General features: G+C 39.4%; 2 protein-coding genes across 8 annotated transcripts in view; both read left to right on the forward strand.

Annotated features, from left to right (window-relative positions):
• Positions 1-9,262, forward strand: part of LOC141808922 (dedicator of cytokinesis protein 9) — an 85,793-nt gene extending 76,531 nt beyond the window's left edge. For all 7 annotated transcript variants that reach the window (XM_074695728.1, XM_074695727.1, XM_074695729.1 and 4 more), the window contains exons 40-53: positions 1-138; positions 223-405; positions 516-629; positions 731-946; positions 1,057-1,114; positions 1,260-1,366; positions 1,461-1,583; positions 1,677-1,790; positions 4,343-4,489; positions 4,586-4,796; positions 5,227-5,417; positions 5,505-5,605; positions 5,690-5,828; positions 8,229-9,262. In XM_074695728.1, coding sequence (XP_074551829.1) covers positions 1-138; positions 223-405; positions 516-629; positions 731-946; positions 1,057-1,114; positions 1,260-1,366; positions 1,461-1,583; positions 1,677-1,790; positions 4,343-4,489; positions 4,586-4,796; positions 5,227-5,417; positions 5,505-5,605; positions 5,690-5,828; positions 8,229-8,354 — 1,968 coding nt within the window. In that variant the 3' untranslated portion in view covers positions 8,355-9,262. The remainder of the gene's footprint in view (positions 139-222; positions 406-515; positions 630-730; positions 947-1,056; positions 1,115-1,259; positions 1,367-1,460; positions 1,584-1,676; positions 1,791-4,342; positions 4,490-4,585; positions 4,797-5,226; positions 5,418-5,504; positions 5,606-5,689; positions 5,829-8,228) is intronic.
• Positions 9,263-10,469: 1,207 nt separating this feature from the next.
• On the forward strand, positions 10,470-16,003 carry slc15a1a (solute carrier family 15 member 1a). The gene is made up of 21 exons (XM_074694715.1): positions 10,470-10,491; positions 10,752-10,893; positions 11,118-11,237; positions 11,328-11,427; positions 11,692-11,782; positions 12,303-12,386; positions 12,490-12,572; positions 12,683-12,769; positions 12,851-12,940; positions 13,032-13,076; positions 13,166-13,198; positions 13,288-13,376; positions 13,853-13,934; positions 14,052-14,171; positions 14,298-14,441; positions 14,532-14,578; positions 14,705-14,812; positions 14,920-15,031; positions 15,185-15,322; positions 15,423-15,530; positions 15,616-16,003. Exons 1-21 carry the CDS (start codon positions 10,485-10,487, stop codon positions 15,850-15,852), a joined length of 2,067 nt encoding a protein of 688 aa, XP_074550816.1. The 5' UTR covers positions 10,470-10,484; the 3' UTR covers positions 15,853-16,003.
• Positions 16,004-17,441: the final 1,438 nt, after the last annotated feature.

A 17,441-nucleotide genomic window follows, 5' to 3' on the forward strand; every position in this document is an offset into this window, starting at 1 on the left:
ACCCAGCTCTGCTCAGACCACGGCCACAGTCCACTCATGAAGAAGGTGTTTGATGTCCACCTCTGTTTCCTGAAGATCAATCAGTCAGAAACCGCCCTCAAGCAGGTCTTCACTTCCCTGCGCACCTTCATCTACAAGGTAAGAATGATGTCCAAAATGTGTTTATTATGATCTTCACTCTTTTAAAAATCTAAACACCCATCTGTCTTTTCCTTCCTTCAGTTCCCTTGCACATTTTTTGAAGGCCGCGCTGACATGTGTGCTGCTTTCTGCTATGAGATCCTGAAATGCTGTAACTCCAAACTGAGCTCCATCCGCAGCGACGCAGCACATCTGCTCTACTTCCTCATGAAGAGCAACTTTGACTACACGGGTCGCAAGTCTTTTGTTCGGACGCACTTACAGGTTAGACTGATTGAACTGGTCTCTCAAAGCTTCATGTTAATGCTGAGTCCATGATTCATCCATCATTATCAGCTCAGATCTAATCTTCTTTCCTGTCTCTGTGTTTGCAGGTGGTGATTGCTGTTAGTCAGTTGATAGCTGATGTTATCGGTATTGGAAGTACTCGCTTCCAGCAGTCTCTGTCAATAATCAACAACTGTGCCAACAGTGACAAAACTATTAAGGTTAGAAATGTGTTTTTGTGCATCAGTATCCTCTGGTTCTATAATTTTATGCCTAAATCAGCGATGACAGAGCTGTTTGATTTCTGCCTGCTCCCAAACAGAACACTGCTTTCCCATCGGACGTGAAGGACCTGACCAAGCGGATCAGAACAGTTCTGATGGCCACGGCCCAGATGAAAGAGCACGAGAGAGATCCGGAGATGCTGGTGGACCTGCAGTACAGCCTGGCTAAGTCGTACGCCAGCACGCCTGAGCTGCGCAAGACGTGGCTGGACAGTATGGCGCGAATCCACGTGAAGAACGGAGATCTGTCGGAGGTGAAGTGGTGAAAGATTCTACTTTCAATCCAGGCCTGTGTGCTTGAGTGTTTCTTTTCCATATTAAACAGAAAACACTGGATTATTGAGTTATCTGTTCTTTTCCCCAGGCGGCCATGTGCTACGTACATGTCGCTGCACTTGTGGCCGAATACCTGCGCAGGAAAGGTACTTAACATTTGCACCCCACACAGCAGCTATCACAGCAAAAAAAGTGGAATTATGCTCATTCTTTCTTGCTCCTTTTTTTCTGAATGTCTCGTTGAAGATTGGTCTGACTGTTAACAATAATGCATCTGCTCATTCTGTTCAGGAATGATCAAGCAGGGCTGCTCAGCATTCCGTGTTGTGACTCCAAACATCGATGAAGAAGCTGCCATGATGGAGGATGTCGGCATGCAAGACGTGCATTTCAATGAAGTATGCAAAGAAAATATGAAAAGCTTTTTCTTCTGGTTGCAATCCTTGTTTGCAGGGATGGAGTATTCAATTATTCCTTCTCTTTTTCTCTCAGGATGTTCTCATGGAGCTTTTGGAGGAGTGTGCAGATGGTTTGTGGAAGGCAGAGCGTTATGAGCTGATCTCTGACGTCTATAAGCTCATTATTCCTGTGTATGAGAAGCGCAGGGACTTTGAGGTACACAGCCTGCTCACCTGCACATTAATCTCCACCAATTCAGTTTCTTGGAGCTGTTTACATTATTTTTTCTGTTTCTGTTTCTTTGCACAGAAACTGGCCCACCTGTACGACACGCTGCATCGTGCGTACAGCAAAGTGACAGAAGTCATGCACTCAGGAAAGAGGCTGCTGGGTACTTACTTCAGAGTGGCTTTCTTTGGCCAGGTGACTTTAACTTCATTACACTTTTGTTATTTCTTCCATTTCCCTGCTATTAATTTAATTCCTGCACAATCTAATTGAAAAGTATCTTTCACACACAATCCAGCGCTAAGTGATCCACAACGAGCAGGAGAGCTGCTGCAGTCGTGTTTATTTCTAAAGCATGACCACACACCGTGGCATTTTATGATCCACTCTAACACCCTTCTCTGCTTTTTATCCTCTTTGAAGGCAGCGGTAAGTTGTGCAACAGCCCTTGCTAGCCTCTCTGAGCGGCCTTTGTGTGGTGGTGTGGGTGCTGCTGTAATCCATTGCATTTCTTAATCATAGTTTGCCGCTTAAAGTTACGGTAACCACTACTGCTTCCTGTCTCTGGACCTGTGCTGCATGGCGCTCTTCTACTCATTACAGTGGTTATGCTTTTGTGTGAGAAATCTGAGTTTGTTCAAGTACTGACACCAGTTTTGTCACATCCTGCTGAGTTTATCAACAGTGTGATGGGCGTGGCTTCCTCTGTGTATTTTTGACTGGGATCCACTTAACCCTGTCTCTTTTGAAATGATGGGTTGACGGGTGATGGAGTCGTTTGAATTGAAGTTTGTTGATTTTATTATTAGTGTTTAGATGGTTGTTGTGGAATAACGCTGTTTTTTGCTGTCCATACTCCTGTAGCAGTACCAGTTTACTGACTCAGAGGCTGAGGTAAATCCAACGTAGCAGTGTTAGGTTGTGTTGTGCTCCTCTGCTGCTAATGTAGTGATGTGAATTTCTGACCTTTTAGCTGTCTAACTCTCCCTTTGACCTCAGCTCAGTGTTGTCAGTGTTATTAATCCTACTAGAAAACCCCTTATAGTCACTTATATAAAACTCAGTAAAGCATGGCTCCACTCATCTGTTGAAGGAATTGTTTCATATTTTAAACAATTGGCTATCTAAGGAAGAGCCCTGACTGAAGGAGGGAACTTTTGCTCTAGTCTTAGATGAAAGGTCAATCAGGGCAGGGTAAGAGACAAAATAATGAGAGTTGGAAGTTCTCTTTTCATTATTTTAGGGGGAAAAGGCATAATGTTAGGACTAAAATGGATTGAAAGACTTTTTTTGTGAATTAAGATAAAAATCAAGAAAACAGTCTGGTCTGCATATGTATTGGTAATTGGATATTCTGTTCAGAAAACAATATTAAAAAACAAAAAAGAGTGGTTATTTCATTTTTGTTTTAAAATTCAAAAATGAAAATTAAAAAACTGGTTGATTTTCCATTTCCGTTTCAGAAAAAACAGAACATAAAATACTATTACTACTAGGCTCTTAATTTGGGCAACTGAAAGTTGCCTTTCAAAGTAAGAGCGCCACTCGGGACGTTGCTGTGTAGGACAGAAGGAGAATTTCGGCGCTGCTGTGTAACAGCAAAGTAAGAGTGTGTATGCATGCATGTAGGCACGCGCGTGTGTGTGGCTACGGAGAGACTTCGCGAGATTTTCCAGACAGAACCAACGCACAGAAGAAGGACAATGAAGGGGTATCTTTAAAGGAGTGCATGCTGCTGAGACACAAATTGGATCAACAGCCTTACCATGAAGCAAAACGTCAGGTTTACATCATCTTACATCATCAAACTTGTCGAGATTATGTATAGCTAATAGCTCATATAGGGTTACAAACCAAAGTTAATATTAAATGCTTTTAGTATTTTTATATATTTTATTTATGTTGCACTTATTTATCTGACAGTGATCCCACACTATATCAAGCAGACTTCATGGGCCCAAGGGTGCATAGGGTCCTTATAGGGATCAAAATGAAAAGCTGTCTTTGGGGTCATCCATGTTTTAACCCACACAGCACTGCCCTGACTGGCGCTCTTACTTTGAAAGGCAACTTCCAGTTGGACAATATGAAAAAAAAAATGTTTTCTGTTTCTGTCTACTGACATTTTATTTTCTGTTTTTGGAAAAAGAAAATGAAAATCAACCAGTTTTTCACATTTCATTTCTAAATTTGAAAATGAAAATCAAATAACCGCTCATTTTTCTGTTTTTTGATATCATTTTCAAAACAGAAAATCCAATTACCAAAACATACACAGACATAGTCAGAATTTAGTTTGGAAAATGGAGTTGATTAAAATTTATTCTGGTGATTTTTCAAAATAATTCTGGTAAATTCTCGACTTAATTATCTTAAAATTTCTGCTTTTTTTCTTGTGATATTATAATTTGATTCTTAACTCTATTTTGATTATATTACATCTTTAATTTTGACTGAGTTCTTGAAATCTCAATGTTTTTCTTTTCTCTGATTATGACCCTAATCTTCCATTAGCAAATTAAGCAGTGGATTTTTTTTTTTGCAGTGAATTTTTCTGTTTCTGTGCTTCATCATTAAAAATGTGTTTTTGTGGAGTTTGCCGTCCTCTTAGAGTATCTGACCTTTAATGATGTGTTTGAATGACCTTGACTTACTACTTGTGTGTGATTTGATGTGGTGGTGCTTGTTTCTTTATATCTAAACACTGATTTTTTTTAATTAACTCTGACTTTATTTTAAATGTGTAGGGCTTCTTCGAGGATGAAGACGGTAAGGAGTACATCTACAAAGAGCCCAAATTCACCCCTCTGTCAGAGATATCACAAAGACTCCTCAAGCTGTACTCTGACAAGTTCGGGCAGGAGAACGTGAAGATGATCCAGGACTCTGGAAGGGTGAGATGATAATGATATGAGGAATGATTTCTTTCTTTTTTTTTTTGTCGATGGTCTGGCAGATTTATGAAACTAATGTGTTCATGATTACTGCAGATTAACCCCAAAGACCTGGACTCAAAGTACGCGTACATCCAGGTGACACATGTGACGCCCTACCTGGAGGAGAAAGAGCTGGCGGATAGGAAGACAGATTTCGAAAAGAGCCACAACATCCGCCGCTTCGTGTTTGAGATGCCTTTCACCATATCAGGCAAAAAGCAGGGAGGGGTGGAGGAGCAGTGCAAACGCAGGACGATACTAACCAGTGAGTAAACCTTTAAGCTGCAAGCTGGGTCCATTTTTACTGTATCAGACGCCTTTTTAGTCCCACTACCAAAAAGACTCCAGACTCCCTCCCCTCATTGTCTGTTTACCGACACATTTGAACACACAGGACTTTTACATGTGTGTCCCTGTGAGAGGCTTCACATTACTCAGCAGCAAAGGTCCCGTGTCTGAAAAGATCTTGATTAGTTTCTGACCACTCAGCTGTTTTGTCAAGGATCTTTTCAAACCCTAATCAGAGCTTCATTGCTTTATGGCACAAAAGATCCGAAAGTTCAACCCTCTCTCCTTATCTTTATTATCTAAGATCCTATGTGCTCCTTTCACATGAGAGCGTTTCCTGAGCTGTAAAACTTAAACATGAAGATTCACACAAGTCATCCTTGTTGTTGTGTTTCCATCCCTCCCAGCAACACACTGTTTCCCTTATGTGAAGAAACGCATTGCTGTGATGTATCAACACCACACTGATCTGAGCCCCATCGAGGTGGCCATCGACGAGATGAGCAAGAAGGTGGCAGAGATCAAGCATCTCTGCTCGTCCAGTGAGGTGGACATGATCCGACTTCAGCTCAAACTTCAGGGCAGCATCAGCGTCCAGGTGCTGGGTTTAAGCCTAACCAACACACACACTACTCACATCTAATGAACAATAATATAATTAAACATCTGCTGTATGCTTTCTCAGGTAAATGCAGGACCGCTTGCATACGCCCGAGCTTTCCTGGACGATTCAAGTGCCAAGAAATATCCTGACAACAAAGTTAAACAGCTGAAAGAGGTCTTCAGGTCAGATCAGGCTTTCTAAATCTTGATTTGGTTTGATTATTTGCTGTAATCCTCCTTTAAAACCTGTTTTTGTTTACTGTGTAGGCATTTTGTGGAAGCATGTGGCCATGGCTTGGGCATCAATGAACGTCTGATCAAAGAAGACCAGCAGGAGTATCACGATGAGATGAAAGCAAACTACAGGGATCTGGCCAGGGAGCTGTCCATCATCATGCACGAGCAGGTAGCCCCAACGATCTGTACCACCCACTGGTTATCTTCTTCTGACATCATGTTGTTGATAACTCCCTCTCTGACAACACCCTTCTCTGTTTTTTCTCCTGTGCTGACATTAGCAGATTGGATGGTAATACAAGAAGTTTACAAAAAAAGACTTTGTTTGTTGGTCCAGCCAGACTCAGGCCTCCTCTCTGAGATATTAACCTATGATACAAATTCAAGAGAGCTAGTCATCGCCTGTTTCTTGACCTTACAAAGCACTGAACAGTCTGGCAGAGAAATCTGATCAGCTTAAAGTGATTAAAGTGACCTTATCTTTACACCCTGCCGTAAATAAGAAATCAATACATCACCGGGCTTTATCTTACATATGCACCAAACATACTTCCACTGACCCTGGAGGCTAATCCTCCAGAGGAAGACGAACTGTTTTATTCTGTGCATTAAACATTTTTTATCTTTGGTCTGAGACATCAGAGATCTGGCTGGAGCAACAATCAGAGAATTGTCCACTCTGCATGTGTGTTTCGTTTATATGTTTGTGTGTGCACGTGTGTTAATATGTATTTTTATGCCTCATGCTCATTTTCTGTTGGTGTTTTCTGTTACTTACTTTGATTGTTCTAGCCTGCCTGTTTTCTTTCTTTATGTCTCTTTACCTTCATTTTTCCCATGGTAATTTTGCATTTAGAAATGTTAACATTTTCCTTTTTCCCCACTTTAAATGAAAACACCTCAACCATTGTTATTCCTTTATTGTGTGCATACAGCAACAGGTTGGGGGTGAGAGTTAGCAAGTTTTAAGATCTTACAGTTTCATTTAGCAGACACGTTTTCTCACTTTAACATCTCCTTATTTATTTTGTTGTTTTTTTTATACTTATATTTTATTTGCTTTTTTTATGAAGTCACAACAAAATAACAAGTTATACAACAACTTTGGTGGCAGTTAAAAGTTCATTTAGCCTCCTTGTATAGCAGTAGTATAGTATACTGTAGTATAGTAATAGTCCATCCTCAGTCTTTCTGGTGGGTTTCAAAGTCCATCCACTTTTTCCATTTTTTGACAGATAGATTGTTAAAGTCTCAAATTGTGTGTAAAGATTTCCATGTCTTGTAGTTTTTCCAAAATTTCCCAAACAGTTTTTCAGAGTGGGGGGTGAGGGGGGTGTCCTCCTTACACCACTTTCTTGTTAGGACTTTCTTAGATGCCACAAGTAATATTCCAACCAGGTCTTTCATTCATTCATTTTCTGAACTGCTTATCCTGTTTAGGGTCGCGGGTGGCTGGAGCCTATCCCAGCTGTCATTAGGCGAGAAGCAGAGTACACCCTGGACTGGTCGCCAGCCGATCACAGGGCTGACACAGACAGACAACCATTCACGCACACACTCACACCTAGGAACAATTTTAGAGCAGGGGTCACCAACCTTTTTGAGACAGAGGGCTACCTCACAGGAAATGAGTGGCACAAAGGGCTACTTGTGTGATAAAAATGTTCTGCACATTTCTGTTTTTAATGACACAAATCATAGTAGAAGTGGTCATACTATATGAAAAGACTGCTCACAGGTCAGTGTTGATTATTTCACAACTATTATTAATGATTTACAGAACAATGACGATACTAAGGAGCTCCATTGTGACCAGTTCTTTTTTTGAAACTTGCCTCACGGGCACCTTGAGTGGTTCTTGCGGGCACCATGTTGGTTACCCCTGATTTAGAGTGTTCAGTTAACCTGATGAGCATGTTTTTGGACTGTGGGAGGAAGCCAGAGGACCCTGAGAGAACCCACACACGTACATGCAAACTCCACACAGAAAGGCCCACAGGCCAAGCTGGGAATCGAACCGGTGACCTTCTTGCTGTGAATGTGTTTTTGTTTTGTATATTTTCTTGTCTTCAGCTTCCCAGAGAAGGCACTTTACATGTCTTAGGAATTACATAATCCAAGATTGTTTTTATTTCTTTCCACACTTCATCCCAGTACTTGTTTGTTTTTACACATTGCTGAAACTCATGAGCATGGTCCACGTCATGTGCCCCACACTGTCTCCAGTAAGGTTGTGGGACAAGTGAGGGAAAGTGAGGATTTTCCTTTGATTTTGGGGTGATGCAAAATTGTTATATTTCTCCAACCATATTCCCTCCATGTTCTAGAGCTTGATGTTTTACTTTGCGTCTTACACATGTTATGCCCCTCTTCTTTGGTTAATTTTCTCTTTAGTTATTTTCCCCACTTATCTCTAATGTAGAGAGTGGAAGTTGTTCTATTTCTCACCATACTTTGGTACAGCGCTGAAACTACTCTCCTGACTGTGCCTCCGTATGCCCTGAACATCTCCTTAATCTAAGAAGTGTCATGGTATTTTCTTTATGATCTAACTTTTCTTACCTTTCAGATCAGTCCTGTAGAAGATGGCATGAAGAGCGTTCTTCCAGACTCGCTTCACATCTTCAACGCCATCAGTGGCACACCAACCTCTGCCACCATTCAGGGCATCCCCAGCTCTTCTTCTGTGGTATGATGCTAGCCTGGGCTAGCCTTGGACTTAGCAGTCTCTCCGTACTTGCGAGGCAGCCTGCCAGTGATGCCACACGGTCAGCTTAAAAGGGAAACTGACCACATCTGACCTTCTCATTGAACCATGACGAAGGCACTGGACCTGTTTTATGTACATGTCATGGAGGCTCTGGTGGAAGCGGCCAAATCAAAGTTGTAAGACCTGAAGAGCAGATGAGCGTGGATCATAACGGACAGATGACAGACTCAGTTTTTGCTCCATGTCTTCATGCTGCTTTTACCGGGCGGTATATTTCATGGAGACACTCCTGTTGGGATCTTAAATATGCATGACATTACAGTAAACTCACCGTCCCAACAGCCCATCTTTGTTCATTTTGATAAAGTTTCACGTTGTGTTTTTTATGTACAGTATCCCACTTTTATAAGCCACTGTATTGATGTCTTGATGAACAGTATATGCTGCGTACATCGATGCTCCTCTCCCTGTAAATGAAGTTATATTTCTACAAGATGCTAAAAATTTGCCTCCTTTGACACGTTAGCATTCAACCTTAAATCACTTCAATGTCTTAGAACAGAGGCGTTTTTTGGATACTCAAAGCCATTGCATACAAAAAAAATATAAGTTGTTTATTAATGTATATAAAAAAGGAGTGTGTGCAATATTTGAAAGTATACACTGTAAAGATGATGTTCACCTTCTTGCCAAAGCGATGAGGTGTGGATCCAGACAACGCCTACTGTGGAAGTAATATGAAGCTTTTACCATTTTAGTGTTCATTGAAATGTTCAACAAATTGTTTTATATTTGAGCAGCAATGTTTTTTTATTTTTAATTTAACACAAAGTCACTGTTCTGCTGTAAACAGAGATATTCCTTATTGCTTCTCTTTTAAATAAAATACACTCATTTCTCTGCATGTGTACTTATGGTTTCTTACTTTAATTAAACATTTTTACGTTTTTTCACATTGTTTTCTAAGTTTGATGTGACGTTACTGTTTGACAGCTACTAATATTTTTATGAGGTGTTAAGGACTGAACATGCCTGGCGTCCTATCTCATGTTCCCGCCCACTGTAAAGTAACACAGTCAGCAGTGTGCAGACAGGTGAAGGGCTAATAAGGAGCAATATTGCAAAAACGTCCCACTCCCACTGGAAACAGTGAAAGCTCAATTATCCACGGGCTTGTGCAGGAATTTCTGAGGAAAATTTACCACGTGGAGAAGAGCTTCTTCTAACCGTCATCATGACAGGTGAATTTGGAGGTTTTTATTTTAATACGCTTACATTAAAATCTACTATTCGGTCGATTATATTCTTTTTTAGTTCTGTTCCAACACACCAGAAAAGTTGGGAGCTGCTGAATTTCTTTCCAGAAATATACATGCAAAGGGCTTTTTATTGAAACAAGTTTCATTTCATGTTCAGACAAAGAGGATCCCAAGAAAGAGAGGAGGAACAAAGGAACGGTAAAGAATTTTATTTTTCTGTTTGCTGCTTACTTTTGAATATATTTATATCATATATATTATAATCTTAAAAGATTAAGTATCTCTGGCTGTATGCATACATGAATGTGTGGCACTTACTGTAAAAGTAAAACAAGATACTCCCAACTTCTTCCAATGAAAAGGTTTAACTTGCTTGTATTTAAAGTTGCATGTAAATGATCAACTATACCATATTTGGCAAAGAATTGTGTTATTAGTTTTCCATGATATTCATTTCATAGCTAGAAATAATTTCAAGATGAAGCTTTTACATAAAACATGATTAATGTATAAAATCTGGTGTGATGTTCTATAATAGAATAACAGTAAATTTAAAAAAAAATCTTGAAAAAAGATTATTTAACAAATTTTTTAAAAAGATATGATAGCCAGAAAACTTTCTATGAATTTGGTTCCCAAGTTTTAAACATTAAACATGAATTATTGAGCGAATGTATTTTACTTTTAATGGAGTATGTTTCATTGTGGTATTGTCCTGATAAATATTTAATCCACCTCTTCTCCTCACTAAGCTCCTCTTTCTTATATCCATCAGAGCAAAGAAGTGTTTGGATACCCGCTCAGCATCTTTTTCATTGTTGTCAATGAGTTCTGCGAGAGGTTTTCCTACTATGGCATGCGAGGTGAGAGTGTGGCATTTGTGAACATGCCAGAAAATGTTTCTTAGGTTTAAAACGTTGCTTCATTGAGCTGATTTAGTCTTACAGACAGTGATTGGAAACAGTTGTGTGGAGCTGCTGTGTGCTCATTAGACTTGTCGTTAATCTTGTGGATCTTGTTCAATACTTAACATGATATCTCTGATTTTTAAAAGTCAAGCCTTGCACTGATAGGATTTAATTTGAAAGAGAAATAAGCCTCAGTTTTCCCTCTCTGTCCACAGCGGTGCTTGTGTTGTACTTTAAGTACTTCCTGCGCTGGGACGATGACATGGCCACCTCGATCTATCACACCTTTGTGGCCCTCTGCTACCTGACCCCTATCCTTGGGGCCATTGTGGCTGACTCATGGCTGGGAAAGTTTAAGTGAGTGGGGGAATCGTATTTCAATGATTTAATGTATGAAATTCTAATTGCTTTGTCATTAAAACGATGCAAGCAGTCATCTGTAGGTTTTGGATAATCACAATGCAATGCAAGTGTTGGGATGGGTGCAAAGTGCCGAACCCTTAAGATGTATAAACCCTCCAAACAGTCCTGATTTTAGGTCCCCTTTCACACGCTATCTCTTTCCCACTTCCCCCTCACAGGACGATCATCTACCTCTCCATTGTCTACGCCATCGGTCAGGTTGCAATGGCTGTCAGTGCAATCCACGACATCACAGACTCAGACAGAGATGGGACCCCAGATAACATGACCTTTCATGTGTGGGTTTCCACTCTTTACAGTAATAATAAGATTTTGCTGTCAGATTTAACCACATATTCACATGATGATGTGTTTTTCTTTATACATAGTGTCTTGTCCATGGTTGGTCTTTTCCTCATTGCTTTGGGCACTGGAGGAATCAAACCCTGTGTTGCCGCTTTTGGTGGAGACCAGTTTGGTGACCATCAGGTCAGGATAGTACATTGCAAATCTCCGGGATTTGGGCAGAATTATCCTTTAGGGAGCATGAATGTCTGTAAATTGAGTCTGTAATAGATGTAGATGTACTTTTATTGTCTCTGTAATGACACAACAGAATCAAGAGTCAGAGTGGAACTACTTTATCACGTACATAATAAAAACAGATAACACTGAAATTGATTACCCAACATGCTCAGTGTGACACAACATGCAAAACACAATCAAAGGTCAATGTTTTATTTCTTTTTGCAGGAAAAGCAAAGGAGAACTTTCTTCTCTGTATTCTACCTCTGCATCAACGGTGGAAGTCTGCTGTCAACCATCATTACCCCCATCCTGAGAGGTAGATTTCAGAACAGGAAATTAAGTTTATGACATTATTATTTTTATTTTTATTTTTATTTGTTCAATCAGGTTCAACTTCTTTTTCCCGGGAGACCTAGCCAAGACAGGCAGCAGCAAAAACATAAAGTTACAAACAGGAAACACTGAAAGGGACAAAGTACAGTCAACGAAACACAAGATTATGGATTGAAATCACGTTCTAGGAATCAATTGTTCAAACAAACAAGCTTAAACACTGACAGCTGATAGATCCAGCCTCCATATCTTTCATTTCAGATTCAAAAACATTTAAGGACACCAGCTCCTTGAGCTTTGAGTTGCAACTGGTTCCAAGCTGAGGGTGCAGAGTACCCAAAGGTCCTTTTCCCAATTTTTGTCCGAGAGTTTGGGACAGAGAGTGTGATGAAGTCCTGAGAGCACAAAGAGTACTGTCTGGTACTTTTCTGCATTAACAGGAGTGCATGCAGTAATCTTTGAGTGTGAGTGAAATCTAAATGGCTATTTGTCTCCATCTGCAGCTCAGGAATGTGGCATCTACAGTCAGCAGAAGTGTTATTCTCTGGCCTTTGGCGTCCCTGCAGCTTTGATGGTGGTTGCACTTGGTATGTCTGAAGAATTCAAAGACTAGATGTGAAATTTAAACACCTGAAACATGTTGTGTGTCATGATATTGATAATGATCTTGAATTTTAATGCTCCTGACAGTGGTGTTTATTGTGGGGAGTGGTATGTACTACAAAGCTGAACCTGAAGGAAATATCATGCTTGATGTGTGCAAATGTATTGGGGTGAGTCCAGTTTACTCCCTTCCCCTCTACACATTTTGCATCGATGAATATGTTTCTTAAGGTGTTCCTATAACCTTAAAACTCCTCCTCTTGGCTCTTTTTCCCATCAGTTTGCTATCAAAAACCGCTTCAGACATAGAAGCCCTGCTTACCCCAAGAGGCAACACTGGATGGACTGGGCAGAAGAAAAATACGATGTAAGTTTCCATTTATGTAATCATGATGAACTTCTAACACGTTACTTTGTAGCAGTTAATAATATTTTCCTCTGTGTTTAGAAACTCCTCATTGCTCAGATCAAAATGGTCCTGAAGGTCCTCTTTTTATACATCCCTCTTCCAATGTTCTGGACCTTGTTTGACCAAAAGGTACAGTAAAGTTAGACTCTCCTTTTTTTGTTGCAGCATCCCTAATTTCCCTTGTGTGAAAACTGATCTTAACATTGTTTATCCTCTAAAGGGTTCAAGATGGACTCTGCAAGCCACCACCATGGATGGAAACTTTGTAAGTTGGCGAATTAAGTCAACTTTAAACATGTATCAGTTCTCTAATGTAATTTGTTCATGCTCTAATATGTGTCTGTGTGTCTGCAGGGTGCTCTCGTCATACAGCCAGATCAGATGCAGGTAAGATACACAACTATAAACAACATCTTAATAGTCTGGGTTGATATTCTGCATGTATTGAGGAATATTCATGCTCTTTTTTTTTAAAGACTGTCAACCCAATCCTGATCCTGACTCTGGTGCCTATCATGGACAGCTTAATCTATCCTCTGATCAAGAAATGTGGTTTGAACTTCACGTAAGTATTGCTGAAACTTGTTGACACTGTTTTTCTGGCTCATAAAAATTTTGTGCCAAATAAAAAAAAAGGTGCTTACACTTTATTCTTCTTTCAGACAAATGTTAAACATTGGGAACAGTTAATACATATTTATCTCAACAAATGAAGATATTGCAAAAGAGTTTCATGTTTTCAATCAGCTCCTTAAGAAAGGCATTCATGGTACAGTGGGCTCCAAAAAGCATTGAGTGTATAAATAAACCTCCTTTTCAGGAGTCTGACATTCTGTAAATTAATTCCCCCCCCTTTTTTTCCCAATGATTTTAGAAATATTCAAACCATTTTGAGATTCTAGGTTACTGATACTGATACACACTGAGGATGTAAATATCAGCCTTTAGGAACAAATGTATACATGAGAAATATGGTTAAATATGTATGTATTTAAGTCCTGTTGTACAAATCAATAACTGAGCTTGGATTTAATTCAACAGATCTCTGAAAAGAATGACAGTGGGGATGATGCTGGCAGCCATTGCATTTGTCTGTGCCGCTTTGGTTCAGATTGAGATTGATGTGAGTAGTAAATGGTTTTATTAATCTTTTTAACTGAACAACAATTATGAAAAAGTAACTCCAGGAGCTGATTAGAACAAAGGAAGGATTGTTAACCCTGTTTTTTCAAATTTTCAGAAAACACTGCCCAACTTCCCATCATCCTCCCAGAGTCAGCTGAAACTGCTGAACATGGGCATGAACCCAGTCACAGTAAATCTCGCTGGAGCTCATTCTGTGGAACTTCCTGCAGCTTGGGTATGTCCTCATATTAAGAAAACAAACAAACAGACAAATAAAAAACCTGAGGGCTGGAACTCTTCTATGTGTTGATACACAGACTATAAGAATCATGTGAGTTTAAACAGTCCCTGTGTTCTGCAGGCCAGTGATGACTTCTTCACATTAGAGGATGAAAATATTACAGTTTCTATCGGCAATCCTCCAGTGACAAAAAATATCTCCTTGGAAATGGGCAAGCGACAAACTCTTCTCATTCCCTTAAACCTCAATGACGACTGGCAGTTGGTGAGTGAGAAAAACAAAATAATCAAATTAGACTAAAAAGAGGCCTTTGAGTGGTTAAACTAATCGACGTCCAATTGCTCCTTTCCTCAGAGTACAGATTTAAACTCCAAGCCGGAAGAAGGCAGCAATGAAATCCGGTGAGAGAAATCACAAATGTTCAGTAAATGACAGAAAATGACATTTAATGGAATTATATGCTTTTTTTTTTTTTTTTTAAATATTGTTTGTCCAAAATATGTTAACTCAATATGTGCCCATTTTAGATTCATAAATGGAATGGACACTGCATTGGAAATAGCAAGTCCTGGAGCTAACTTTGGAACAGTAGAACCACATGATTATTCCAACTACACTCAGATAAAAAATGGAAGGTGAGGATTGTTTTACACTGTCCAATTTATAATTTTTATCCTGTAATTATCAATTTATTCATGTATTAATAGACTTCAATTAACCATTTTTCTTTTTTTATGAATAGGTCCATATTTACCATAAAGAGTGGTTCAAAGTTTTGTACATACAGCAGGGACTTTGGATTTGGAAGCTCATATATCTTTTTTATACCAAGCACACTGGTCATTGAAGGGAGTGTAAGTCCAACACATTGTCTTTAATATATCTTATAACAGTACAGAAAAATGTATCTGTTGTTAATTCTTATCTTAATATATAAGTGACATTAAGATGATGTGTTTGGTTTATTTGTAATATGTAAATGAAGTGATGTTTTGTGTGTTTTTCAGTGTGATGACTCCATTACTTCAGTTGAAAACATCAAACCCAACTCGGTTCACATGGCCCTGCAGATCCCGCAGTACTTCTTCATCACTGCAGGTGAAGTGATGTTTTCTGTCACAGGTCTGGAGTTCTCCTACTCACAGGTAATTTTAAAAATAGCACTTCCAACTTTTCTTGCAGTGTAGAGAAGTTGCAGAAGACAGAATGTGTAAATCTGTGTGTCTTTTTTTTTGTGTCTTAAAGGCACCGAGTAACATGAAAGCAGTGCTGCAAGCTGGCTGGTTGTTCACGGTTGCTATTGGAAACTTTATTGTGCTGATTGTTGCTGAGCTTGCAAAGATTCCTGAACAGGTAAAAAAGACAAAATGTGAACATTTTCAAACAGAAGTCAAGTGCACATGATTCATACTGTATCGTCTCTCTCCTTCTTCCACAGTGGGCAGAATACGTCCTGTTTGCCTCCCTCTTGGCGGCAGTGTGTGTTATCTTCTCCATCATGGCTTACTTCTACACTTACATCGATCCCGCAGAAATTGAGGCCCAGTTCAAGAAAAAGGATGATGAAGATGAAAAGAAGGGCAAAGGCCTGCAAAATCCGGAGGTTGAGATGGTCAGGAAAGGCTCGTACAAAAGTCGAGAGGAAGATGATAAGGGAGCACAAACCAAAATGTGAACAGTCTTAAAATCACATCAGTACCCAGAAACCAATAGAAGCCAATGTGTCTGTGTCTGATTGGACACTTTTTACACTAGAGACAAATTAACATGTTAGTAGTTAGTGTTGTAGTTAGTTGTTTCTGTTGTTTGGTTTGAAAAATGAGTTTAGAAAGGAAAGAAGTTAGATTCAAGTTTCAGAGAAATTCATGTGAATCTATGTGATGTTTCCTACAGACACCTTAAGAAGAGTGCATGTGTGTGTTTGTGTGTGCTATGTGTGTGTGTGTGTGTGTGTGTTTGTTTGTGTGTGTGTGTGTGTGTGTGTGTGTGTTTGTTTGTGTGTGTGTGTTTGTTTGTGTGTGTGTGTGTGTGTGTGTGTGTGTGTGTGTGTGTGTGTGTGTGTGTGTGTGTGTGTGTGTGTGTGAATGTGTGTGTGTGTGTGTTTGTTTGTGTGTGTGTGTTTGTTTGTGTGTGTGTGTGTGTGTGTGTGTGTGTGTGTGTGTGTGTGTGTGTGTGTGTGTGTGTGTGTGTGTGTGTGTGTGTGTGTGTGTGTGTGAATGTGCGTGTGTGTGTGTGTTTTACCTGTTATAATTTTATGCCCAACTGTATAGCCTTAGCCAAATATACTCAGTTATGTTCCATACAGTAGCATAGTAATCAGTATTAGCAATGATCTTATTGCATCATTTATGCATCTGTTTCTTGTTGTTTGGATATCACTGTATGTAATTTTTTTTGTTTTTGTATCACTTGTGCTTTTTGCTCATGTAAGCGAAAAAAATAAATAGTTTTTTTTCTTGAAATTCACTTATTTGTTTTGAGAAGTAAGCCTAGGAAAAAAGCACATGTAGTAAGCCTGTTTGAAATCACTGTCAGTTAAACTTCAAACTAACACCCAGGTCCTAAAGAGTGATTTCCCCTTTTTTGCTTTTTTATAAGTGCACACAAATTGACTACTACTTTATTTATACTTTAGATGCTTGAAACCACTGCTGTGAAGCTGGTATCAGAAAAGACTCTAGAGAAAAAGATGAATAAAGAGATACGACTAACAATATTGCCCACTCAGGATGCCAGCTTTGACTTTTTAGAGCACTGGAGTGATATTTGTTATATTAACTTCAAAACATAAACTAAATATAGCACAACGTAAGTGTTGGAATAATTTTGTGGAACCTACTGGTTCCCAAATGTTACAACTTCAGGCATTTTTTTTTACATAATTTGTAGGGGAATTGGCTAACATTTTCCAACATAACAGTTACTTTGTATGAAAAAAAACCCAAAACAGTGATGTTTTGAAAGGGACAGTGCATATAAACGTAACATCCAATTAACATCCATAAAAATATGCCAGCATTAGCCATAAGGATATTTTTCATCTACAATTCTTGGTAGGACATAGCAGATTCCAAAACAATTAATAAAGACAAACAATTACTCAAATACTAGCAGCTTGATGCAGCACAGCCCAGCTAGTTGGTTTTAATACAAAGCCTGCCCCTACAGGACAAAAACAAACCAGAGTAAACGATTTTGGAGTGGCATCCAGGGTAGCCAATCAGATATCAGGAGGGCACAGGCCCTCCCTTGGCCACCTTTTAA

This window comes from Halichoeres trimaculatus, unplaced genomic scaffold (assembly GCF_033239565.1).
Source record: "Halichoeres trimaculatus isolate MK-OKI-2021-1 unplaced genomic scaffold, fHalTri1.1 fHalTri1_scaffold_19, whole genome shotgun sequence".
NCBI classification, from domain to species: Eukaryota; Metazoa; Chordata; class Actinopteri; order Labriformes; family Labridae; genus Halichoeres; species Halichoeres trimaculatus.

Bases quoted from the DNA above. Each gene is read 5' to 3' on its own strand.
- slc15a1a (XM_074694715.1), top strand. The intron at 13,077-13,165 runs GTAAGTTGGCGA...GTGTGTCTGCAG, and splicing joins CCACCATGGATGGAAACTTT to GGTGCTCTCGTCATACAGCC. The intron at 14,172-14,297 runs GTATGTCCTCAT...TGTGTTCTGCAG, and splicing joins TGGAACTTCCTGCAGCTTGG to GCCAGTGATGACTTCTTCAC.